Source organism: Carettochelys insculpta, chromosome 1 (genome assembly GCF_033958435.1).
Source record: "Carettochelys insculpta isolate YL-2023 chromosome 1, ASM3395843v1, whole genome shotgun sequence".
NCBI classification, from domain to species: domain Eukaryota; kingdom Metazoa; phylum Chordata; order Testudines; family Carettochelyidae; genus Carettochelys; species Carettochelys insculpta.
In genome coordinates this window covers 365,327,205-365,352,623 of record NC_134137.1, presented here as the reverse complement: position 1 = coordinate 365,352,623, position 25,419 = coordinate 365,327,205, and the positions used below count along the sequence as shown (strand labels likewise).

At 45.7% G+C, this 25,419-nt stretch overlaps 1 protein-coding gene across 1 annotated transcript in view; it reads right to left on the bottom strand.

Annotated features, from left to right (window-relative positions):
• Positions 1 to 3,474: 3,474 nt before the first annotated feature.
• Positions 3,475 to 25,419, bottom strand: part of FAM107B (family with sequence similarity 107 member B) — an 86,295-nt gene continuing 64,350 nt past the window's right edge. Inside the window, exons 2-4 of the mRNA XM_074984176.1 lie at positions 21,835 to 22,018; positions 15,238 to 15,391; positions 3,475 to 6,710 (exon numbers count right to left, since the gene is read on the bottom strand). Coding sequence (XP_074840277.1) covers positions 6,594 to 6,710; positions 15,238 to 15,391; positions 21,835 to 21,962 — 399 coding nt within the window. The 5' untranslated portion in view covers positions 21,963 to 22,018 and the 3' untranslated portion in view covers positions 3,475 to 6,593. The remainder of the gene's footprint in view (positions 6,711 to 15,237; positions 15,392 to 21,834; positions 22,019 to 25,419) is intronic.

Genomic DNA, 25,419 nt, shown 5'->3' with positions numbered 1-25,419 from the left:
TCTGCCCCACAACAAAGACATTGTCTGCTGAAATCACGTCAGGGCAAGAAATCTACGTGGCATGGCACCTGGTTAGAATGGCTCCTGACTGGCACTCACAGAGCCAACCCTAACAAGACTACCACTGAGGCTGGCTCTGAAGGCGGCTTGGAAACAAATCTGTGAGGCAATGTCATGCCGAAAGACCTTTAAGGGCTTGACCCTGCAGCAATTGATTTTAATTAAGCAGAATGAAGCACCTCTATAGGCTTGGGGATATTTGTAATCTCAGAAGCCTCCCTTATGGTCACTCATAAGCCTCACAGCTACCCACCTACCTGCATGTTCTTCTAATGCGCATTGCCAATGGACTTAAGCTCAATCCCCAGTCAGCTTCTAAAGCACGGCCATCACCATCAGTGGTTTATTGTCTAGTCTTTGCCCTCCCTTCTCCAGCTTGGGCCTGAAGCATGCCAAAAATTTTGGGGGAGAGAGCATAGTCCAGTGGCTGGAGAATAGGAACAAAGGTCAGGAGTTCTGTACCCTACCAGCGTTACTGCTGTCTGCTTGCTGCATGAGCTCAGACAATTCCCTCCCCTTGCATTCGCCATAGTTTTCCCATCACTCAAGTGAATTAATAAAAACTTACCTGCATCACAAAGGCGTGGCAAGTCCGGAGTCCTCAGATGAAAGGAACTTAAAGCAAATAATCTAGTTTAGTGTTTCTTAAACTTTTTCGGGACCTCGGAACACCAAACACTAGTACTGTTTTTATGCGGAACACCTACGAAACTTTTCTTCAAAAAATTGTCAGGCCAAAAGAAAAACAAAACAAAAAGAACACACCACAAACCAAAAGCAAAACAAACAGCACATATACAGCAAAAACAAAATGAAGTAATTTAAGCAGGTATCACAGCAATGAAGAAAATGAAGAAGAAACATCGTATCTGGGTTTAATAACAGAAAATATATACCGTCAGTGTATATCAAGAAAGTGTCAGATGCTCATGGCACACCTAGAAGTTGTTCATGCAACACCAGTGTTCTGCAGAGCATAGTTTAAGAAACACTGATCTAGCTGTATATTCAGGTTTCTAGATCTTGTCCATTCTCTGGGCCCACTGGCTTGCCAGTCCTTCCATGAATTCAGAGTACAGACCTTGTCTTTGAGGATCCTCAGTAGAAAGAGGGCTTGGCAATCTCAAATGATTTGACTCCTTCCCCTTACCAAGCCTGATGATACTGGCTGTGACCCCTGGAAAGCTGCACTGACTAGTCGGCTTCCTCCTCTCTTCAGGTCAGAAATCATTACCTCAGTTGGATTTGTGGTGTCAACTCTAACAAAGGACTGTTGGCTCAACTGCAGCCGTGAGCAAGCTGGCTTCCTGCACGGTATGTCATGCTACCACCAGTTTGCACACGACTGCGAGAGCAGAGCTGTTCTGGCTTTCCCCGTTGCACGCTTACAACAGATCTGTATGTGTGAAGCCATTTAAACACGATGCCTCAGCATGATGCAATCTGCAGAGATACAAATGAAGACCTTTTTTTTTTTTCCTGGACTTGCTACAGGCACCGATCAAACATCCCCCACTCTGTTTTCTCTCTGAAACTGGAATGAAATAGCTGAAGGATAATTTGAAACACATTTCTGTATGTTTGGGATGGAAGTATGGGAAGCAGCAATCCTTTTAGCACTCCATTGAAACTTACCCCCAATTAAAACACTCCATCCCCTTCTACCTCCCCCTACATCTGATAGCTCCTGGAGCGGCTCCAGTTTCTGCTTCAGCAGCATTGCCAGGATCCATTCCACATGCTGAGTATTTTCTGAAGCGGGGGGGAAGCATTTCCTGACATCTGGTCTGAATTCATGGCTCCTCTGAGCCTCCCCTAAACTACACCCCACTACTGGCCTTTCACCACCTGTACTAGGCTGCCACTAGCACCTACGCTGAATTTTCATCATCATCATGGAGTTAGGCAAGGAAGACTGAATTGCACTTCCATATTTTTCCCTGGGCTATCATCTTCTCTCTGCATCTTTCCTATCTGCTTTCATAGCTCATTCTCTTGCTCTTAGAGGCCTCAGTCCTTGAAGGTGCTGAGCTTGCTGGCCCCAACTCAGCAGACTATTAAAGCACATGCTTTACCTTAAACATAACAAGTCCCATGAGACTTGATCTGCTTAAATGCTTTGCTGGACCAGGAGCACAGTGCAGGACCAGACTCAGCACTTTTCTTTGATACTATTTTTAAATGGGTCAAATGTCACCTTCTTGTAAATCAGTTTGATTTCTGGAATTAATTTTGCCCACATGTAGGGCCCTACCAAATTCACCGTCCATGTCAGTCATTTCCAGTCATAGGATTGTAAAAATCATAACATTTCATTATTGCAGCTTTTCAAAACTGAAATTTCAGTGTTGCAAGTGGAGGGGTCTTGACCCAAAAAGGAGTGAGTGAGTGAGTGTGTGTGTGTGTGTGTGTGTGTGTGTGTGTGTGTGTGTGTGTGTGTGTGTGTGTGTGTGTGTGTGTGTGTGTGTGTGTGTGGAGTGGGGGGAAGTCCACAAGGCTATTGTAAGGGAAGGTTGTGGCAGTGCTGTGTATGTGTGGGGGGGGGTTCCACCAGGCTATTGTAAGGGAAGGTTGTGGCACTGCTATGTGTGTGTGTGGGGGGGTTTCCACAAGGTTATTGTAAGGGAAGTTGTCGCACTGCTGTGTGTGTGTGGGGGGGGGGGTGTTCCACAAGGCTATTGTAAGGGACGGTTGTGGCACTGCTACCTTTACTTCTGTGCTGCTGCTTTCAGAGCTGGGCAGTTGGAGATTGATGGTTACTAGCTGGGATCCCAGCTCTGCAGGCTGTGTAGAAGTAACGGTGGCCATACCATGATCCCTGCTAAAATAACCCTGTGGCAATCCTGCAACTCCCTTTTGGGTGTCCGTTCCCACCCCCCATTTGAGAAACACTGGTCTCCTGCCAGTGAAATTGGTATAACATAGGGTAAAAACACACAAAAGGCCAGATTTCACCCGGGGTGGGGAGAGAAAGGAGGAGGTGGTCAGATTTCACAATCTGTGACATGTTTTTCATTGCCATGAGTTTGGTTGGGCCCTATTCATGTGCTTCAATAAGGTCAGCAAAGCTACACTCAATAACGTTCAGGAATTATTTAATCCCATCAAAAACTTTCCTAAAACTTCCATCCCCTTATTCATCCATATTAGCTGAATAGCTCAGCATTCCTTTTCTTCTTTAAATCATTTCTCCATGCTGCCTAGATTTTAAGTGCCTTTAAAGAATTCTCACTGAAAATAAAAAGCAAAAAAGACAGTAAAATTTATCTGTCTCTGCCAAACTAATGTATCCATTATGTTATATGCGTATAATTATATTTACAAGTTACAGGAATCAAGTCAGTGTGGTCTTGAATTTGTTCCTTGAAAAAAGACAGACAACGTAATTTTTAAATGATCTGGACAATGTTCAGTGCACCTCCAAAGCTCCATTTCCAGCAGGTCAAGAGAGAGACAGTTGCATATTCTAAGCACATAGTAGATTTTATTAAGCATAACTTTGGCTCTAAGTATTCCACCCTCATTTCTGTATTACCTTTAGTTAAAAACAATTACACAAGAGCAAATACAAAAAAATATTAAATTATGAAAACACACTTATTAAGGCTCCCTTTTTATATTTATATATATTTATATATGTACACCCAAACAAGTACAGACATTAACAGAAGGTTAAAGCCAGCTTTAAGAGCTAGAAAGAAATCCTAAATTTACTACTATACTGACAAAAAGCAAGGTTCCTTAAAAAAAAGTGTCTTGCCCTATTACAGACAAAGTGGTAAAAATGAGCCTCTTAATTCAAGAAGATAGCTCAATGAAAACAGAGGATTAGTTAAAATTTCATGTAATAAAGGGTAAGATGATAAATTCCTTTCTTCACACTGGTGAACAGTTACTTACACAGGTAGACCCTGGATTTAATGGGTCTATTTCTATTTTGACTAACCTGTCATCTGTCTAAGGACTGCATCATCAAACCCGTTGTTGGTTCCTCATTTTAAAAAACAGAGTTTTGCCTGCCAAATCCACATGAAATTGACTTTTGGGTTCCTAGGCAAAGTACAGCCAAATTTTAAGATTTTTTTTAAAAAGTCATCATGCAACTGATATTTAGTCTAGTAACACAATTTGATTCTTCATGCTGTACACAGAAGTAATATTCAGGGCTTCTGTCTTTCTGAAAGAGGAACTCTACCTTTAATCATACTGGTTACACCAATATGAATGGGAAGCAGAAAACATCCATCCTGTATTCCCGAAAGCCTGAGCCTGAGTGAAAGTCCACTAAATCAATGGGAAGCCTTTTCCACTGATATCATAGCACTTTGGATTAGGCCTTGTATCTTTTATATCTATGTTTAAGTAGCAGGCTTGCCACATACGTTGATGTGAAATGGCAGAGGCTGAGCCTCTTTTAAAGCTATGTGCTGGTCAGGCAAGGTAGAACTGTGTCCTCAGGCTGGCTGTGGAACTGGAATCCAATAGACCTGAAGGAGTTCCCCAGACAGGGAGTGGGACAGAAAGATAAACAGCACTGGCTAAGCATCAAGGTAAAATTTCAGAAGGACTGTTTTCCACCTCTTGTGGTAGAGGAAGCAACACAGAATAGTGGAGACTATTGCCTGAACATTAGACAAGAGGCAAATCCAGGCAGAGTGTGTCTGAATGACTGGCTGCTAGAAAGGAAGACTTTGAAAAGCAAGAAAGGCTGGGGAAAATTGCTTTCGTTACTTTTGGTGGAGTTTACCAAATGTGTTGCCCTCCATTTTGCCTTTGCCCTTTGTATGATCACAGACTGAACAGCTTCGTAAACCACTTGTAACATTTAATCTTCTAAATGTGAGCTGCTGTGCAATCTAAGTCAATGGTACAAGCTCCCCAAAATTTACCTGTGTCGTCATTAGACCACACACACACAGATTCTGACAACTTGAAGGCTATGCCTAAGAAACACTGCTAATTGTGAATGGCATGTCCCAGGTCCAATACTGAAAGCGTAGTTAAATTTCCAATACCCTGGGAAAAACAAAAACCAAATACAAAATCTTGCACGCACACACGGCTGCCGTAAAGAGAAAATATTCTCCAGCATTTAGCACAGGTGTAATTACAAAGGAGCTCTGTTATTATTTCTGCGTAGCGCTCTAGGGCTAAGACAACGAGCAAGTGCGGTAACACACACCTCCCAGTGAGGATGTGCACATGTACCCAGTGGCGGTTCTAGCCCTGCATGAGCAGTCTCCTCCCCAGCTCCAGGCTTTCCTGACAGGGGAAAAGTAGTAGTCACAAGCAACTTAGATTCTATCACCCTGACTGACTACCATCCTACTCAGTGGCAAGTCAGTAGGGCTCCATGTAAGGGATAAAATAAGGCCCCAAGACTCAGGGATAAATTGATTCCCTTAACCCATCTTTCATCCTGTCTCATGAAATAGGTCAGAATTTGTCTAACATCGGGAAAGCTTCTCATTTCAAGAGCCTTGGAGGGGACTGTGGTCTCATTTAAACCTCATTCCACAGCTGATCTGTGAGCAGCATTCCTTTTGTCTTCAAGCTGCTCTGAGTAAGGACAGAATCGGGTCCCTAGTTCAAATGACAGCCCTCAGTCCTCTGAGTTCAATGCTACTAACCTGCTAACATTCAGTTTAGATCTGAAGGTCCCAGAGGAGAAAGATGGTGCCAGCAAACCAAAGCGTCCTTAAGAAATAAAAACTAGCAGGAGGGTCATTTCCCACTAAGAGTTGATCAGCCAAAGATACACCAGTGGAGCTGCATGGGCCTATACAGTACAAATGTTCTATAGGAGTGGGAGAAAGGAAGTGTTCTCTGGTTTTTCCCAGGTGAGGAAATATTCCAATTTTTGCACCCAAAAGCCAAACTCTGCATGTAGCTCCAAAGACAGAATTTGGTCATAAATTTTTTCAGCTGTTTAGTGCCCCTGAATTTTCAACATTCCTATTTCTCTGCAAAATTTTTCCCAGTGGTAATAGCCCGTGAGATGTTCAGCAATGACCTGGACACCTCACTTCCACTGTACATTTAACCCCTATTAAAATTAGAGTGCCGGAACCCACATTTTCAAAACAAGACTCTACACAGACTGAAAGATCAGAAATTGAGAATGACTCTGCACAACATAGTTCTGTAAAATATGACCAGAGAATTTTTTTTAAAGCAAAATATAAGCTTGATGTCTCCACTAAACTGGGATCAGATGAAACCAAGCAGTTCAACACCCAAGGAATTTTTTGTGTCCCTGGTGTCTCTTATTAAGCACTTCAGACATGTCCATAATCCTGAACTGAGAAGACGCTGCGTACCCACTGGTCTCAGTACTGTGTCGGTTGCATTTGATATATTTACGTTGCAAAGTTTTAATGCACATAGCTTCCAGGAATTCAAAACCCATCTTCAGTAATCATCACCTGGATGCCAGTTATCTTCCCTCTCCAGGGCAAAGGGGTGAGACAACTTTCAGAAGCCTCTCTCTGCAGCCACTGTTGGAATGTTGAAAGTCTTATCAGGTATTTCCTCTAGGAGTCTGGAGCTTCTGCTGATTCCTGGGCTGTCCTCCTTAAATTGCCTTTGACTTTAACAAATTCAGGGGCATTTTCCTGCTCCTCCTGAAGCTTTTGTTTCTCCAGTTCCATCTGAAATAAGAGTTATGTTTAAAAAAAAAAAGATAAAACACCTGTACAAATGAACAAAAAGTAACGGGACAAAATTAAAGCTCTGATTTCATACAGAAGGAAACACAACCTCAAAGACTGAGAAGTAGCTGAACAGAGTATAGCAAAAAGAGGTGAAGTGGCATTTAGACAGGAGTATTGTGTTCTGCATTTTACTCCAGTCACATCTAACCCACTTTTCCTGGAAGATCCACCTAGCCTGGAAATAGTTTTTCCACAAACCATACTCACATGATGGGACAATGAGACTGAGTTTTTGGAGACAGCCATGAAAATAGCCTTGTAAACTAAAAATAAATAAAGCCCTCTACTCTGCCTTTCAGTGCAGGATGGAGACAATCACGCCCAGCGAGAACACGGGACAGAAGAATTAGTAACATGCTTGCTTGTAGGATCTCAACATGTATTTAGGTGTCTAATGGAGACATCTCCAGTTGCTTTGCTTACCTTGGAGTAGAACATGAGCAAAACAATAGCTTCCCCCCAATTTGTCTGTGGCAGACATTTTGAGTGTCCAATTACTAACATTTCTAAAGCATACAGCATTCCTGCCCATACATGGCAGCCATCAAAAAAAAACATTAGGGCATATAGTTGCTTACTGTGCCTCCTGAGGTGTGGTCATATATATAACTGACTAACAATGACTCTGCAAGTCCTGAGTGCAAACCTATGAGCTAACAGGAAGAAGCAACTCTCAGACAGTGAACAGTAAATGCAACCTTGAGAGGAACTGTTCATCAGGGTCTTCCTAATGATTAACAAGCACCACATACCACTCAAATCAGCTCTCTCCTTTCTGCCTCTGTGCCAAGGTACTAGGGATACTAATGGTTAAACAGCAGGGGCTGGAGCAACACCCCCTCCCCCACCACATCAGCACAGGCAGGATGTTGCTCCAGCCTGGTAGTGCTGTGTAGCCAGACAAAGTCTCCCCCTTACAAGCCAGCTTGCTCGCTGCCCCCCCCCCCACTGAGGAGCACACAGGGCACGGAAACGGCTGCTGACAGCACAGTCTTTGATGCCCTCATTGAGGCCCAGATGTGCTAGCTTATCGTGACCCTGAGAAACAGAAAGTACAGATAAAAGGCTAACAGGCCAAACTGTCAACAAGGGGGGGGGGACCCTCAGGAAATCACCCCAGCTGGCATTGATGGATTTGATGACCATACAACCATCCCAGAAGGCGAAGTCCCCCGCCCACACAAAAAGAATGTCCTGTACTCTCAAATTGCTTCTCTCCTGTCTTACAAGTGCAAATTAAGTAAGAATTGCCCTTGTAACAAACTGGCGTCACAAAAGACAGACCAGTACGATCTGGCACCCTAGATAAGAAAGAGAATACGTAACCCAAAAGGGGTATAAAAGGTGGGCCCAGCAGAAAGAAAGGTTACTCACCGTAGTAACGGTGGTTCTTCGAGATGTGTCCCCGTGGGTGCTCCACATTAGGTGTCGGGCTCGCCCGGCGCCGCAGATCGGATATTCCAAGCAGTTTCTGCCGGACCGCGCATGCGCCGGTGCGCGCCGCTCCCCCGCGCGCTCCCGGCCATGTGCGCGATCCGGTCCCCGCCAGTTCCTTGACCAACCGCCTCGGATGCTCCTGCAAAACACTAAACAGAGATCCGGAGCGGGGAGGATGGGCGGGTAGTGGAGCACCCACGGGGACACATCTCGAAGAACCACCGTTACTACGGTGAGTAACCTTTCTTTCTTCTTCGAGTGTCCCCGTGGGTGCTCCACATTAGGTGACTACCCAGCAGTAACCCAAGATAGGAGGTGGGTAATCGGATTATGTGCAGCTTGTCCCCGAGAGGACCGCTGCCAAGAGACGGGTATCCTCTTGGAATACCCTGTGAAGGGCGTAATGTTTGGCGAAGGTGTCACAGGATGACCAGGTCGCCACTCTGCAAATGTCTTTTAGCGCAACGCCCTTGAAAAAAGACTGTTGATGCTGCCAGCGCCCTAGTGGAATGAGCCCTGGGCGTGGCCAGTAAAGGAGTCTTTTTGAGTTTGTAGCACATTTTTATGCAAGATACGATGTGCTTAGAGATTCTCTGCGAAGAGAGACATTCTCCTTTTGATTTGGGAGCGATAGAGACTAGGAGCCTATCCGTTCTCCGGAAGGACTTGGTCCTGTCCATATAGAAAGCTAGCGCCTGCTCACGTCCAGGAGGTGTAGGCGCACCTCTTTGTTAGAGTTATGAGGCTTTGGATAAACAAGGGTAAACAATAGGTTCGTTAGTATGAAACTCAGAAAGAAACTTTAGGAACAAAGGCTGGATGCAGCCGTATGGTTACCGCCTCCTTGGAAAAACAGCGCAGGGCGGCGTTGCCATAACTGCCTCAAGCTCGCTCACCCTGCGAGCTGACGTGATTGCGAGAAGAAAGGTCGTCTTCATCATAAGGAGGCGGAGGGAAACCGTGGCCAAAGGCTCAAACGGTGGTCCCCTTTTCGCATTAAGCACCAGGTCCGAGTTCCACAGAGGTGGAAGCGGTTTCTGAGGGGGGTATAGGCTTACCAGCCCTTTGAAGAACCTGGTAACCATGGGATGGGCGAACACCGTGTGCCCTTCCTCTTCGTGTCTGAACACCAAAATGGCGGCCAGGTGGACCTGAAACGAGGATAGCGAGAGTCCTCCTCTCTTGAGGTCCAGTAAATACTCTAATATCACAGCCATAGGCACCGAAAGGGGGCTAGCTGTTTGGTAGAACACCATGCCGTAAAGCAAGTCCATTTCTGCTTGAAGGTCTTCCTGGTGGAAGTCCTCCTGCTACTTTCTAGGACTTGCTGCACTTCCTCCGTACATGTGCTCTCTAGGGAGCTGAGCCATGGATTAACCACGTTTGTAGTCGCAGGCTTTGGGGGTGCGGATGCACTATGGACCCCTGGGCTTGCGTGAGCAGATCCCGCGCCACCGGAGGGGACCTCGGTGGCCGGTCCGACATGCGCAGGAATAGGGGGAACCATTGCTGTCGATCCCACGTTGGGACTATCGGGATCATTCAGGTTCCTTCCCTCCTGGCTTTCTGCAACACTTTGTGGATGAGCACTGTGGGAGGGAAAGCGTAAAGCAGGGGGCCCCTCCATGAGATCGCGAAGGCATCCCTCAGGGACCCCCGTCCCAGTCCTGCCCTGGAGCAGAATCGTGGGCACTTCTTGTTGTGCTGAGTAGCAAACAGGGTCTATCTGGGGAAAAACCCCATGCGTGGAAAAATCGGTTGCAGCAGATCGGGACGGATCTGCCACTCGTGCGTGAGTGCGAAACGCCTGCTCAGCTGGTCTGCCCTCACATTGCGAGCGCCTGGTAAGTACGAGGCTTTCAAGGTTACATTGCTGGCGATGCAGCAGTTCCACAACCGGACTGCTTCTACACATAAGGCACGGGACCGAGCTCCTCCTTGCCGATTTATATAAAACATGGTGGAGGTATCGTCTGTACTGATCCCGACTACCTTGCCTTTCAGTTGGTCTCGAAAGTGTCTGCAGGCGTTGAACACTGCTTTGAGCTCCAGTATATTTGTGTGCAGTGACTGCTCCATAGAGGACCACAGCCCTTGCGTCACCTCTTCGCCCATGTGTGCTCCCCACCCTATGAGGGGGGCATCTGTAGTAAGAAAAACCAATACGTGTGGTTGGTGGAAGGGTACCCTTGTTAGCAGGTTCTCTGGGTTTACCCACCATTGCAGGGATTTGCGCACCTCCGTTGTGGGCGACGCCATCCTGTGAACAGTGTGTGCTGCCGGTTTGTATACGCTCGCCAGCCAATGCTGCATGCTGCGCATGTGTAACCTGGCGTTCTGTTCTACGAAACGTTGCTGCTGCCATGTGGCCCAGCGGCTGTAAGCACGTCAGAACCGGCACCATAGGGCTGAAGGTGAAGCCTTGCGCGAGGGAGCCGATGGCCCGCAAGCGAGTCTCTGGTAGATACGCCCTCGCTGTAATAGAATTTATGCGTGCCCCTACGAACTCTATGTCCTGTGTGGGGTCTGTCTTTGATTTTGTCAGATTGATAAGCAGGCCGAGCGAAGAGAACGTGCCTGCTGTGACACATATTATGCGTAGTACCTCCTCCTTTGAGGCCCCTTTGAGTAGGCAGTCATTCAGATACTGGAATATAAATACCCCCTGTCTGTGCAGGTAGGCTGACACCACTGCCAAGGTCTTGGTGAAGACTCTGGGGGCTGAGCAGAGCCCAAACGGTAGGACCTTGTAAGTCGAGGGCTGCGAACCAATCTCCATCGTCTAGTGCCGTAAGGATGGAGGCGTTTGTGATCATCCGAAAACGTTGCTTGCGCAGGTACCGGTGAGGCCTCGAAAATCTAAGATGGACCTCCCCGTGAGGAAGTACCTCGAGTAGAACCCTCTCCCTTGCAGTTGCTCCGGCACTCTTTCCACTGCCCCTACGAGCATGAGATGGTCTACCTCCTGCTTGAGCCTCGCTACATGGGAGGTCTCCTGGAGGTGGGGCCCCGGGTGGAGGTCATGGCGGTGGGAGCAACTGGGAGGGGATGGCGTACCCCGTGGCTATGATCTCCAGCACCCATGTGTCTGTGGTGATCCTTTGCCACTGGTTATAAAATGGTCGGATGATGGCCTTGAGCACTGGTTTCGTGCCCTCTGGAAGCGAGTCCATGAGGGAGGTCAACCCAATGTGGTTGTTGAAATTATGGTTCGCTAGATGCGCTGCGTAATTTGCCATTGGCAACAGTAGCGTGGAGGAGGAGTAGACCTTTCTGCCCAACAGCTCTAGCTTTTTGGCATGTTTGTTTATTCCCCCACGTTGCGACGACTCCGCCACCAAAGAATTTGGTTGTGGGTGGCTGAACAGGAACTCCATGCCCTTCGTGGGCACGAAGTATTTTTTTTTTTTTTTTTTTCGCTCTTTTGTGGACAGGCGGAATAGTCGCAGGAGTCTGCCATATCATAGTGGCAGGCTCCAAGATTGCGTCATCAGCGGTATTGCTATTTTGGAGGAGGCCGGAGGTCTCAGATTTTTGAGGAGCTTATGGTGTTGCTCTTGCACCTTTGCTGTCTGGAAGCCTTGCGTGAAGGCCACCCTCGTAAAACAGCTCTTGGAACTGTTTGAGATCGTCCGGAGGATGGACGCCCCCCGGGGCCGTAGCCTCATCCGGGGAGGAAAGCGAGGAACCGCTGGGGTACGTCTTTCTGGACCCTTCCGGTTCCTGCTGATGATGGTACACCCTCTCACTAGAGGTGTGCGAGGAAAAATCTCGGGGTTCCATAACCAGTCCCCCCTGAGATGCTTAAGTCTCTGTCCCCGGTCACAATTGCCCTTGGGGGTACGAGATCGTTCGTAGGGATCTTTCCCTAGTAGATTGCCGATGGTGTCTATGCCCTGCGTGGTAGGGGCGACCACGGCAGTATAAGCACTGGTCTTGGGAAGGTGACCTAGACCACTCCCTTGGTGCATACCCTTTGCGTCTGGGGGAGGGAGACCGTCGAGACCCTGGAGAGAGCGACTTTGCCTAATAGTCCAGCGGTTCAAATCCCAGGAAGGGTGGAGGTGGTCCCAGCCAGGGTGAGGCTGGTTGCAGAAATGGAGAAGGGGGCTCCGGGTAGGCCAAGGGGGGGGGGACCCCTGCCTTCTAGTTGGAGTCTGCAACATAGCGGAGGGCTGTGAGAAAGCAACTACACAGCCCTGTGCGGAGAGGGGCTGCAATGCCTCCTCTTGTGTGCAGTCTTCCCCCTCCCTTGAGGAGGTAACTCCGCCCCTGACATACAGGGGATCCTGGCCCCGTCCGCACCGAGCTCGGCACACTCGAAGTCGGTGCCGCATGTGCGGTGTCCTTCGGTGCCGGCAGGCTGCGTGCCTGCGCGCTCTGCACCGCCGGTTTTCCGGGGGTCGGTGGTACCGGCGCTTGTTTAGCCGCCGCCCTGCCTGCGGTGCGGGGCGGCTGGCTGATTATCGAAGGGTGAGCCGCTTGCACGTGGCTCTCCGTGCCGCCGCCGATCAGCTGTTGCTGCGGCTGGGGGCTGCTCGCTCCTCCCGTCCCGCTCGTTGTTGCTGCCGGCAGGGATCGGGCTGGGGGGCATACAGGGCATTCCGGCGTCCGCACCGAGCTCGGCACGCTCAAGGGCGGTGCCGCACGTGCGGTGTCCTCCAGTGCCGGCAGGCTACGTGCCTGCGCGCTCTGCACCGCCGGTTCCCCAGGGGTCGGTGCCGCTGCCTGCGGTGCCGCTGGTACCAGCGCTTGTTTAGCCGCCGCCCTGCCTGCGGTGCGGGGCGGCTGGCTGATTATCGGAGGCTGAGCTGCTTCCACGTGGCTCTCCGTGCCGCCGCCGATCAGCTGTTGCTGCGGCTGGGGGCTGCTCGCTCCTCCCATCCCGCTCGCTGTTGCTGCCGGCAGGGATCGGGCTGGGGAGCATACAGGGGATTCCGGCCCCGTCCGCACCGAGCTCGGCACGCTCGAGGGCGATGCCGCATCTGCGGTGTCCTCCGGTGCCGGCAGGCTGCATGCCTGCGCGCTCTGCACTGCCGGTTCCCCGGGGGTCGGTGCCGCTGCCTGCGGTGCCGCCAGTACCGGCGTTTGCTTAGCCGCCGCCCTGCCTGCGGTGCGGGGCGGCTGGCTGAGTATTGGAGGCTGAGCCGCTTCCACGTGGCTCTCCGTGCCGCCGCCGATCAGCTGTTGCTGCGGCTGGGGGCTGCTTGCTCCTCCCGTCCCGCTCGCTGTTGCTGCCAGCAGGGATCGGGCTGGAGATACTTTCCTCCGTTTCTGCGCTGATGGAGTGAGGGAGGCAGCTTTCCTTTTAAGGGCCCCGGAGGGTCCCTCCTGCTGCGGCCGCTCCGGCGCTTCTGGCTGGAGGGCCTTGTCAAGAAGCAGCATTCTTTTTTTTTTTTTTTTTTTAAAGCCTGAAGAGGACATTGTTGGTGAGTCTTTGTGTTTTTAAGTGGGTACTTAGCACCTTCTTTGTGCCGTTTTCCCCGTCCGATGGCCTGCCTTAGCAGGAGGGCTGATAGCCCTAGCTCCTGGCCTCCGGCGCTTGTTACTGGGACTGGCTGAGCTGTCCCTCTCCTAGCTTGTTCGTTGTTGTGGTTTTTTTTTTTTTTTTTTACAAAATAACAACCGGCAAGCTTATAGTAGCCTAAGTGCCTGAAAAAACTTTAAGAAAAAAACAGATAAAGCCGTTGAATACACTACTTGGCCTTAGCCTAGTTGGATTCCGTCTGCAGCCGACGGCGGTTAAGAGGAACTGGCGGGGACCGGATCGCGCACATGGCCGGGAGCGCGCGGGGGAGCGGCGCGCACCGGCGCATGCGCGGTCCGGCAGAAACTGCTTGGAATATCCGATCTGCGGCGCCGGGCGAGCCCGACACCTAATGTGGAGCACCCACGGGGACACTCGAAGAAGAACTCTAACTTTGAGTGCATCTCCACCAACTACCTGCTGGTCAGGTCAGGTGATTGCCTCCCGAGGTCCACAACTGGGGACGCCCAACCTCGTATTCGTCTTTCCGCGGAATTGAGTGACCGATCCGGCTTGGCTACGCTGGTATTGAGAGATGCAGAGAGGGTAAGATATACCCATGCTAGGTCTCCGTTTTTTTGTACACAGCTAAAGAATTAGAGCTCTGTAACTAGATGTCGTTGTATCAAGATATCATTGTGTTAGATGGTAACAGATATCTTTGTATTGGATTGTAACGTAACTTGTTAACACCTGTACTTTGCTAGCATATAAGAAGTAAACAATAGCCTTTTGTAACCGCACGCTTATAACTGTAGCTTAAATAAACTTGTAACTAGTTAAGATCCAAGCCTGACCCTGTTATCCTTTTGTCACTACAACACAGCTGACACAACAAAAGAACTTTAACCGTTTGGTTACGAAAGCCTGGCCGTAGGCGAGAGTGCTAGCAGCTCCCTGCTCTAACAGTAAAAAACTGGGTTGCTTAGGACCCAGGGGAATCCGTCAGCCTGTCTTGGCTGCTTGCAGCGACGAGCTCCCTGCGCTTGCAGTTTCAAACTCGGATGATAACAAGGGCATAGTTGGTACCTCACCGCACATTACCCGGCCACCGGCTAACATGCTGCTACAGGTAAGCGGCATTCCAGCACAGCTGGAGTAGCCCCTGCCTGTGGCGGCCTGCAGATGGGCTGCTGGGGAGGCGGCTCTAGCTGGGCTGGAGCAACCTGGCTCCCTGCTGCATGCAGCTGGCAAGGGGAGGGCATGGCTAGGGAGGCCTCCCCAGCCACACCCCCCTCCCTTTAATTGGTTAACCAGTTAAACGATAGGGTAGCCTACTATTTAACCAATTAAATGGGCTTTTACTTCCCTAAATGGGACATAATTTATTATACAACAGAATGGCTATGAATTCTACAAAGGCAAGCAGCAAGGATAAAATCCATTAAGGACTGTTTAGGTGCACAGAGAAAACACAAATACTCACAGACAGGACACTCCCGTGGTTACCCCATCAATCCCACCCTGTTCTAATCTTCCTCCACCTAATTCCATTCTCACCTGCTCCAGCTTCTGCTGTCGTTTCATTAGCTCAATTTCCAAGTCAGATTTCTTCTTTTGCGCTTCCTCTTCCTTCTGTTGTTTAATAACTTGATCTCTTTTCCTTTTCTCCATCACCTTTTGCAGCTCTGGTTTATTCTGAGGTGCAAGGCCCCTTTGGGGGGAAAAAAACAAAAACAAAACAAAACAGAGATTATCTTATAATAAATTTTATATCCACACAGAAGTGTGCACACGCCTCCCTCATGTGAACAATTTTCAAAGATAAATCTCTCCGTATTTATATGCACTAGCAACTGAAAAAAGGTTAGAGGAAAACCAACCAAAATCCCAGCTCCAGATGAGAATTTCAGCCTCCTTTACCTCTGAAGTGCTTCCTTTTAATATCTATACACACTAATTTTTCCTCCTGGCTAACTGTCACTCTCAGGTCTTGGCTGCAGTCTTCACCATGCTCTATCCGTTTCAGAGGAAATAATGAAAAAGGGTCACAGGTCAAGTCAGCAGCAGAGCTAGGAACAGAACTTAGCAGGCCTGTCTCCTTCCTCCCTGTTTTAACCAACAGGCCACACAGTTTTTATGTGGTCACGTCTGCATCGGATAATGTGTCCAGACAAATGTGAGACTGCAGCTGAATAGTTTTTCCCCCCATCTGGACTTTTTGTCATATTACTTATGAAAACTGGGGCTTCTGCAATTTTCTCAACATTTGGAAATTTTACATGTGGCTGGCTGTGATGATCAACCAGTCTACTGAGAGCTGCTAAGTGAAACCCAAAGCTCCATGGGAAGTTAAGAGGCAACAGACCGCTGCACGTAACAAACAGTCCTGCATACCTTAAAGACTAACACACGCAAAAGCTCATTAGCTAATACAGGTAAGATCTACTTCCTCAGATTTTGTGAGATCCTAGAGATTGAACAAGCCCAGGGGTCGGCAACCAAAATAGCAAGAAGTGCCTTTTTTTCAAATTAGTGAAAGTTGAACAGCACACACACACAATTTGTAATACGATACACGTTTACTGCAGGACATTCAAAAATTTTTGCACATTCTATTTCCTCACACTTTACATGTGCGTGTTTGTGCCACTATCTGCCTGACTTTCACTTCCCAAGCCCACTTTAACTATGCCACTTTTACTTCGTGTTCATTTCAGTTTTAATTCTTAAAATGTGTGTTGCCTTTCACAGCAGGAATTTCTCAAGCTTCCTTTTCCTTTTCAAAATCAAGATATTACTAGCAACACAACCAAAACACAGGTACAGTATCATATCCTACAATGTACTTCACATATTAAAAGGGGAGTTATCCAATGTTTCAACATCACATTGTTTGCTATTTAGACATGAGTTGTTCATTGTTGGGCTTTTAGACATTCACTGTTCAATCAAAAATAATCAGGTTTTTTTTTTAGCTTTGCAATTATAGTGTCAGGAGCTACAAAGAAGTCCTTGAAGAACCTCATGTGGCTCTGGAGCCGCAGGTTGCAGAATCCTGGACTAGCCAATTCCAAAGAAGATGCTTCAGTACTTAGTGGAAAAGATATAGGGATCTGACAGCTTAACCTGCCAAAGGATTTTGGTGTTTACTTCCTTCTTCTCAATCCCAGAAACGAATTACAAGTGTAGTACTCTCTCTCTCTCTCTGGTAGCAAAACTTTGCACTAAAGGAAGACTTCACTTCTTTGTGGTGGTGTCTACACTTGCATTCCTCTTTCAAAAGAGGAATGCAAATGAAGGAAAGTGAAAATGCAAATGAGGCACTGATTTACATACCTTGTGCTTCATTTGCATATTATTTTCAGAAGAGATTCTTTTGGGGAAAAAAGCAGTGTAGACGGGACTCTTTCAAAAATAAACCCATCTTCAAAAAACCCTTCTTCCTATTTTGTTTCAGGAAGAAGTGTTCTTTTGAAGATAGGGTTTATTGTTGAAAGAGCCCCATCTTACAGTGCTTTTTTTTCTTTGGAAAGAATCTCTTCTGAAAAGAATGCAAATGAAGCACAATATATGTAAATCAATGCCCTGTTTGCATTTTTCAAAAAAGGAATGCAAGTGTAGACACAGCCTGTGAATGAAGCTAACGTGGTTGCAAAATTAAATACTGCTGCTAATTAAAATGACAATCACACCAGCGTGGGTTCTGCAGGCAGCATTGCTCTTTCATGTAAAAGGATATTCGCCTACATAAGAAAAGAAAATCTCAACTACATTAAGTTGCTTTCTGATTTTAGAATTCTGAAAGAGGAGATTTAATTTAGGGCAGCCTAAATATGCTTTAGAATAAGAGCATAAGAAAGGAAACTTCAAGTGTCCCTCAAGGTCATTAAATGTCTTGGTCCTAGCTGTTAGGTCTTTGATGTTTAATCCCATTAACAACAAACCAGGATGCATGCACACCTAACTGCCAACTTTCTCTGATCCATTTGGACTGTGCATGTGTCCATTTCATTATCAGTGGGGAACTATTATACTGTACATAGGAGTCATTTAGATTTAGCTAGCTGACCTTGGCATTTGCGAAAAGGTCAATATCAAATATGCAAAAGGACCCTTCTCTCTCCAAACCTGCCCTCATAATCCTATCAGCACCCAAGACAAAGGGAGGAACATTCAGAACTAGGCAGGGAGATTACAATGTGGAAATCTGGGCACTTTGGTTGTTTTAATGCCATGGTATTCCCATCTCTCTGACATGGAAATGTCTGTCAGTCTAATAAAGACTGATTGGCTGTTTATGGTGTTTTAACCCTATTAATTCTGGGATACCTTCAATTTCCATCTCTTATCTCAGGACCACATGTGCTCTGTCTTTGCAGACACACTGCAAGGTGACTGACTCCTATGTGCATATGCTGGGGAGTGCCATAAACACAGTAGGTAATCAGTTTGACCAGATATATGGACAGGAAAAGAGCAAGGGCAATAAAATCTACATGGGCTCTCTAACTTTGCCATCCTGCTCCCTTAAAGCAATGGGCAGAGTGAAATATTCTTCAGGAGCGGATGGAGGATGAACTCACCACACACACCATAGCTACGTCTACACGTGAAGCCTACATCGAAGTAGCTTATTTCGATGTAGCGACATCAAAATAGGCTATTTCGATGAATAACGTCTACATGTCCTCCAGGGCTGGCAACGTCGACGTTCAACATCGACGTTGCGCAGCACCACATCGAAATAGGCGCTGCGAGGGAACGTATACACGCCAAAGTAGCACACTTCGAAATAAGGGTGCCAGGCACAGCTGCAGACAGGGTCACAGGGCGGACTCAACAGCAAGCCGCTCCCTTAAAGGGCCCCTCCCAGACACACTTGCACTAAACAACACAAGATCCACAGAGCCGACAACTGGTTGCAGACCCTGTGCATGCAGCATGGATCCCCAGCTGCAGCAGCAGCAGCCAGAAGCCCTGGGCTAAGGGCTGCTGCACACGGTGACCATAGAGCCCCGCAGGGGCTGGAGAGAGAGCATCTCTCAACCCCTCAGCTGATGGCCACCATGGCGGACCCCGCTATTTCAATGTTGCGGGACGCGGATCGTCTACACGTGCCCTACTTCGACGTTCAACTTCGAAGTAGGGCACTATTCCCATCCCCTCATGGGGTTAGCGGCTTCAACGTCTCACCGCCTAACGTCGATGTTAACATCGAAATAGCGCCCAACACTTGTAGCCGTGACAGGTGCTATTTCAAAGTTAGTGCCGCTACTTCGAAGTAGCGTGCACATGTAGACACGGCTCATGTGACTTTGGTGTGGAAGGAGGAGAATTCCAAATATCACATTCATTTAACTTTAGGACTCTGACATTTTATTTAAATTGCCGTTCAGAGCTTACATAATATCAAAACAAAAAAAAGCAGTCATGCACTTTGAAGACTAACAGAATAATTTATTAGGTGATGAGCTTTCATGGGACAGCTATGCTTTTCATGAAAAAGCCAGCCTGTTAAACATGCATGTATGTTAGAAGAGCAGCCAAACAGAGCCTCCTTTAAAAACTGGTCTACTTAAAGCAAGCTCACTGGGGCACTGTGAAGCTAAAATTGTGTTGTTAATTGCATGGTGGTCAGATGGAAGGCACTGGACAAATGCAAAATATTAATACTTAATTTATTTAAATGAATAGGGCTGATCCTTTGAAAAACCCTGATATATGGTGTTCTAAAATGGCTAAGGACACATTCATTTTTAGCTTTGTTTCACTACTTCTAAAATCTGAACATTTCAAAAATAAAAAAAAACAAAAACCCTGTCATTTCATCATGCTAATATTAGAGTGGTATGGTGGGAAAATATGTAACATTCTAATTAAAATGAAAAATATTTAAAATATATGGGTGTATATATACACAATTAAAAACTATATGCCAAAGCACACATCTTTGGCAAGTGTGAGAACATGTTTCTGATTTCAGAAAAATCCATTCTCCCAGGCAAAGCCAACTGACTGAAAACAAAGAGGAAAAGATAGATCTGAATGTTTAAAACCTGCCAAAAGATTTTGGTGTTTACTTCTTCCCTTCCAGTCCCATAAAAAAATTGAAAGAGTCTCAAACTAAAGATTTTAATCCAAAACTTGGTTGGGACTCAAATACTCTAAAGTAAAAGAGCTTTATAAGGAGGGGGTGATACCAACACTGGCTACAGAACCCCAACCAATGGTTTCATAGCAATCCTATAATCAAAAAGAATCTATCCAAACCCATTCCAGATCCTCTGAAGTTTACATACCCATGAATGTCACTGGCATAGAGAATAGAAAGAACAAACTATCAGACCAAAAGCCTAGTTGTCTGTAATCATATCAATTTACCTGGTCATGAAATACACACAACTGTGATGCACTAGGGCACAATCCAGGCTAATGAGTAGTTGTTGTCCCTGTAGCCTCCAACCTGTACTGCTCAAAAGCCATGGATGTAAGTCACTCCTGTCTATATCTATGTATGCTGCAGCCAAACAAAACACGTTGGCTCATACCAGCCTTAGTAATGCTGCAGAGTAACTCTAGCACCTTCCCCTCCCAGTAATTCCTGTCCTCTCCAGCCGTTTTCTGGACAGTTTAAATGCAGTAAGCCTGTTATTCTTTGAATGGAATAATGTGCCAGTTTACTATTTTAAACAGCATCCTCAGATGCCTCAACTTAAGCACACTGGATTAGATAAAACAGTTTATTAACTACAAATAGACAGAGTTTGCATGAGTGCAAGCAATGAAGTGTAACAGTCAGAAATGGTTAAATGGAAAAATAAAGCTAAAATGCTTACTGGTGCCTAAATTATCAAACTCTTACATTCAAAGCAAAATTTTCTCACCACACACTTTCAGCAGTCAGGATCCCTCCCTTAGAGTCCAACAGTGGTTTTCCTCATCTTTTCAGGTGCAGGCAATCGGAAGAAAGAGAGGGGAGGTGTCGTAGGGCATCTGCCCCTTTTATAGTTTCAGTCCCCCTCTTGAAAAAGGATTTCCAGGTGGGAGCAAGGTGTGGGAAAAAACTCCACACTTCCCTTCTGATCAGCGGTGAGATACCTATTGAGTTATCGCTAGGCTCCAAGTCATCATCCTATTATATATAGGACAAGATTGCATTTTTTCTGGAGATATTGTTCTGGGCTGCTTGTAGATTGCATCAGTTTATGTATATTTAATTCATTTTCTGAAGATTATCTCAGAGCCTATATACATGTTCTCATAGACTTCAAGAGTGTGAACTGCAATGCACTCCTATGTGCTGCACGGTAACTACGCAGTGGAAATGCAGGAAGGCCAAACTAAAAAGGCAGCTAGCACAGGCACAGACTAAGAAATATTTCTGGACAGGGTTTATCATACATGTTTGCACACCAACTAACACCCCAACCTGGTGGACATTTTTAGGCGATAACAGCATCACAGCTAACTGAAGTATCTTTTAAAAGAAACTTAAGATTAGATTCTGGAACACAACTAATCAACTCAATACAATTGTAATTTAAGTGTTGTTTATGCAAACTTGTAGTTTGAAGCAAGTCAGGGTATGAATCTACCCTGCACTAGCTTCGGTAGACTCATTGTACCCTGTGCAGCCTTGCAGCTGTACATTAACATGTAATTTATTTTCTTTGGTCTGATTTCATTTCAAAAGTGAACAGATCAGAGTGAAATGATGACTTGTTAATGTGCAGCAGCAGGGTCCACAATCAGCAGCAAGCTAGTAAGGAGCAGATTAACATCTTACCTCCCTGACAACTTAAAGCTTGTGAAGACTAGCCCTAACTCTTCCCATTATTGAATATTTAAAATTATACAAAGTGTCAGTCAGGTTTTCGGTAGCATGACACTTTGGCCAGGTCTACACAAGAGGCCTAAAGCGACATAACTACGGTGTTCAGGGGCGTGTGAAAAAGCCACACCCCAGCAGTGTCATTACACCACCTTCACCCTTGTGTAAACAGCTCTGAACTACACCAAGAAGAGAAACTCTCCCATCTGCTTAATAGCATCTTCACTAAAGCACCACAGCCCCGTCGGAGCAGCCTCGCTGCTGTAGCACTGCTCATGAAGACAAGTGTTTTGATGATGGATTGAAAGCTCAGTTCAAGTCACCTTTTCTGGTTCATAAGGAGCTCTCTGTGAAGGTCTTGATGATTCCGGGATGATTTCACAGGATTGACTAGTTTCTGAGGTCTGATTAGTTCAGGGTTGTCTTCATCTATGTAGTCTGGTTCGGCCATGATATTTCTTGGAATAAGGTATGGCTCTTTGAGTTCAGTGTCCTCACTTAAGTTATCTATAAAACAAAAGAAACAATAACACTAAAACAACATTTAAAGACCTTTTCTCATGAATGAATATGGAACTTTTAATCCATACAGCTGAAATAGGTTATGTTGGTAACATTTACCTTTTTTACAGACAGATCTATTTATTAGCTGTCAGTAGAGAGAAGGCTCTAGAGCAATTTACCCGTTTCCAAAATTTTGCAAGAAAAATCACAGTATACGTCGGGCACTGGGGGAAACTGAGGAACAACTTCCTCCTCAAAATTTTTCAGGCTGTGGACTTCAATAAACTAGACCTTCTTAATTGTCAAATCTTTACACTGAGAATTAAGTTGAGCAAAATAACTGAGCACATGACTAAGCATGTGAATTGTCTCACTGACTTCAGCGAGACCACTCAGGTTTAAGTATTTTGCTTGAGCAGGGTTCAGAAGCATAAAACTAAGATACTGCACGATATAAATAAAACTGATATATTAAGCGCGTATATATTTCCCTCTACCAGTAACCCTACGTAATAACTGCAGTGGAAAATATGGTCTCTCTTAGGTAAGTCCAGGACGGTGATGCAGGACCGTAAAGAGAAGAAGCATGTGTTTTTAAACAAATGCTTCTTGTTTCTTAGAAAAAAGAAAATAATTTGGAAAACATTTCCCAAAATGCAGATCAAAATTCACATATTGACTACAATTAGATTTTGAACCACATGTTCAAACTTTGATATGGGAACTTTAACAATTACGGGCCATATTTTTAGCTGGTATAAACCAAGGGAAGCTCTGGTGGTTTGAAGTCACTGAAACTACGCTGGATTCACATCAAAGATTATGCTCTTCATATCAAGCTGTACAAAGCATAGTCTTATTATAAACATAAAAGAGCTTTTTTATTAGCAGGTCATCTGCAAACTAGAGTTTTAATACTGATTACATTTAACAGGACACAGAGCCCCTGCATCTAAAATTAAACACTGTGGGCCAAATTCTGCCTTTATTTACTATCACAGAGTCTCATCAGGTAGAAGCTGCACTCTGCAACTGTGCTCTCACTGGAGACAACTGACAGCTCATTTCAAAAGACAAAAGACACTCACCGTATTTCATGTTTCAGAGGTAAATGAATTTGATGTTGCATAAAGAAATACAGACCTCGATCATCATGGTTGATGAAACAGCTGAACATCATAGACTTTTTCATATAGAGATGCTGAGAGAAACTCCAAGACCTTTCCTTTCCCCCCACCCCCCAGGGTGAAAACTGAATCTGCATTTTAACCGTATCTGCACTGTGATCTCCTTTGCTTTGTTTCGCAAGGGGTACAAACCAGCACAGTTTCTCACCAGTTAACCACTAGACTGGGACTGTTTACTTACTTCTACATAAAAGAATTCAGAGCTTGGGCCCACATCGGTTCTACCAACTCAGTCCAAAGCTCTCTGGAGTCAATGGAGACTCCCAAATCCATGAGATCCTTCTGTTATGGCAGCAATACTCTCACAAAATAGAAGTGAGTGTGGTATTGATGGGAACTCAGAGACGCAGAATAAATGCATATTTTTCCCCCTTACCCTTTACACATCACCTACTAACTTCACTGTAACTAAGAGGTTTATTTTAGGCATTGGCCCATTAATCTTTCAGGGCAGTGACTTTGTCTTTGTATGCATGTGTGCTGTGCACAACTCAACAACCCCCCTTCTGAGTTGGACCTTTGGGTGCCAATGTAAATATTAGTAAGAACATTATAATAACTCAGGACTTGGCTACAGACAGAGTAAGATGTGTCATGAAAATCCTCTATTGACATCAACAACAGAGAGAAGTAATAAAGAAACACTGTCTCTCCTAAAAATACAAAAGACCACCCTTTCCCCCATTTCCTAATGTTTCTCTCTAACAACAGCATGATCAGCCTTTTCTCATATGCTGCAACTAACTTTATCAAGATGCCACATATAAAATTAAAAAGTACATTTCTGGATGCAAGGACTACTGTGCACCCCACCACTGCTTTATGTGAAGGTCTGCTTTATTGTAGCCTTCTAATTGGCTCTGCTACACAGGCGAACGTTCGTTTTTAAGGGAAAAGACACTTCAGATTCTCTACACTAACACAAGTTCTGTCAACTCAGAGAGAATCAGATATGAACAGATGGCGGGTAAATACATAATATTTTAGAAGCATCTATGATCATACAAACAAATCACCACCACACTTAGTGCTGCTTTCACATGGAGATGCAGAATTATAGCAACTCTGTCACAATTGAAGGATTATGAGGCAGTCTCTTTGTCTGGGAATGTTTGATAAGGCATTTTGCAGAACATAAGTCTACTTGGAAGGCATCAGAAAGGATCCATCACAGATTTCAAAGGGTATATTTTAAATATTGCATGAACACAGTTCTCCCCATACAGGCTCTCCTTGGTTTTTCTTTTGAAAATATAAAATTGTAAAATTTGATCCTTTGTGTTAGGAACTGAGCTCTGCAGTGTAAAGAGACTGACCTGAGTTGGTAACTACTTGCCTAGGAGGTGAAAATCTGGCCACTAGCCATTATGCTATAAATAAGGCTCTTCGTATTTGGGTTTTATTTAAAAATTTCCCGGGAAGTTATCAGCATTTATTCCAAATTTTGTAAAAAGGGTGAAAACTCAATTTAAAAAAGGGGCAGCAGGAGAGACAGGTGCCTGCCACTCACCACATAGCCGTTAAAGAACCTGCTTCCTGGGAGCCTGTCACGGCAGCAGTTCACCGGTCACAGCTGTCAGACCTGGCTCCCTGCCCCTTTTACTCCCTGATGCTGCAAGGGGGAAGAGAGGCCTGGCTTGTCCAAAATTCAGGTAGAAGAAAAAACACAGAGCCAGTAAAACCCAAACACTTACTTTTTTAAAACTCACCATTTTTTGGATAAAAAGATAGTAAGTACCAAAAACAAAGGACCTTAGCTGTCAACTACTCCAGCTGGGACTTCAAACTGGACATAAGAAAGTTAGGCAATTCAAGTCACTCCCTATGGTGCCATTGCAAAATCTCAGCCTTTATCACTAACTGTAGGCCCAATCCTGCATCTCCCTATGTAAGTAGTATTATTATTTGTACTATTCGAGCAGCTAGGAGTCACAGTCATGGATCCATTGTGTCAGGTGCTGCACAAACATGGACCAAACAACCATCCCTAAATCTAAATAAATGATCAGTGACAATATTGAATAGAACTAACATGATTTCCATACAGTGACAGTGCATTATCCCCATTTCACAGATGAGAAACTGAGGCACAGACAGAGGAAGCATCTTGGCTTGATGTTATAAAGTGACAAAACTGGAAGTTGACTCAAATTCTGGCTCATCTAAACTGCAACTAGTTCCACATCAATAAAACCCTTTCTCAAGTCAAAACACGCA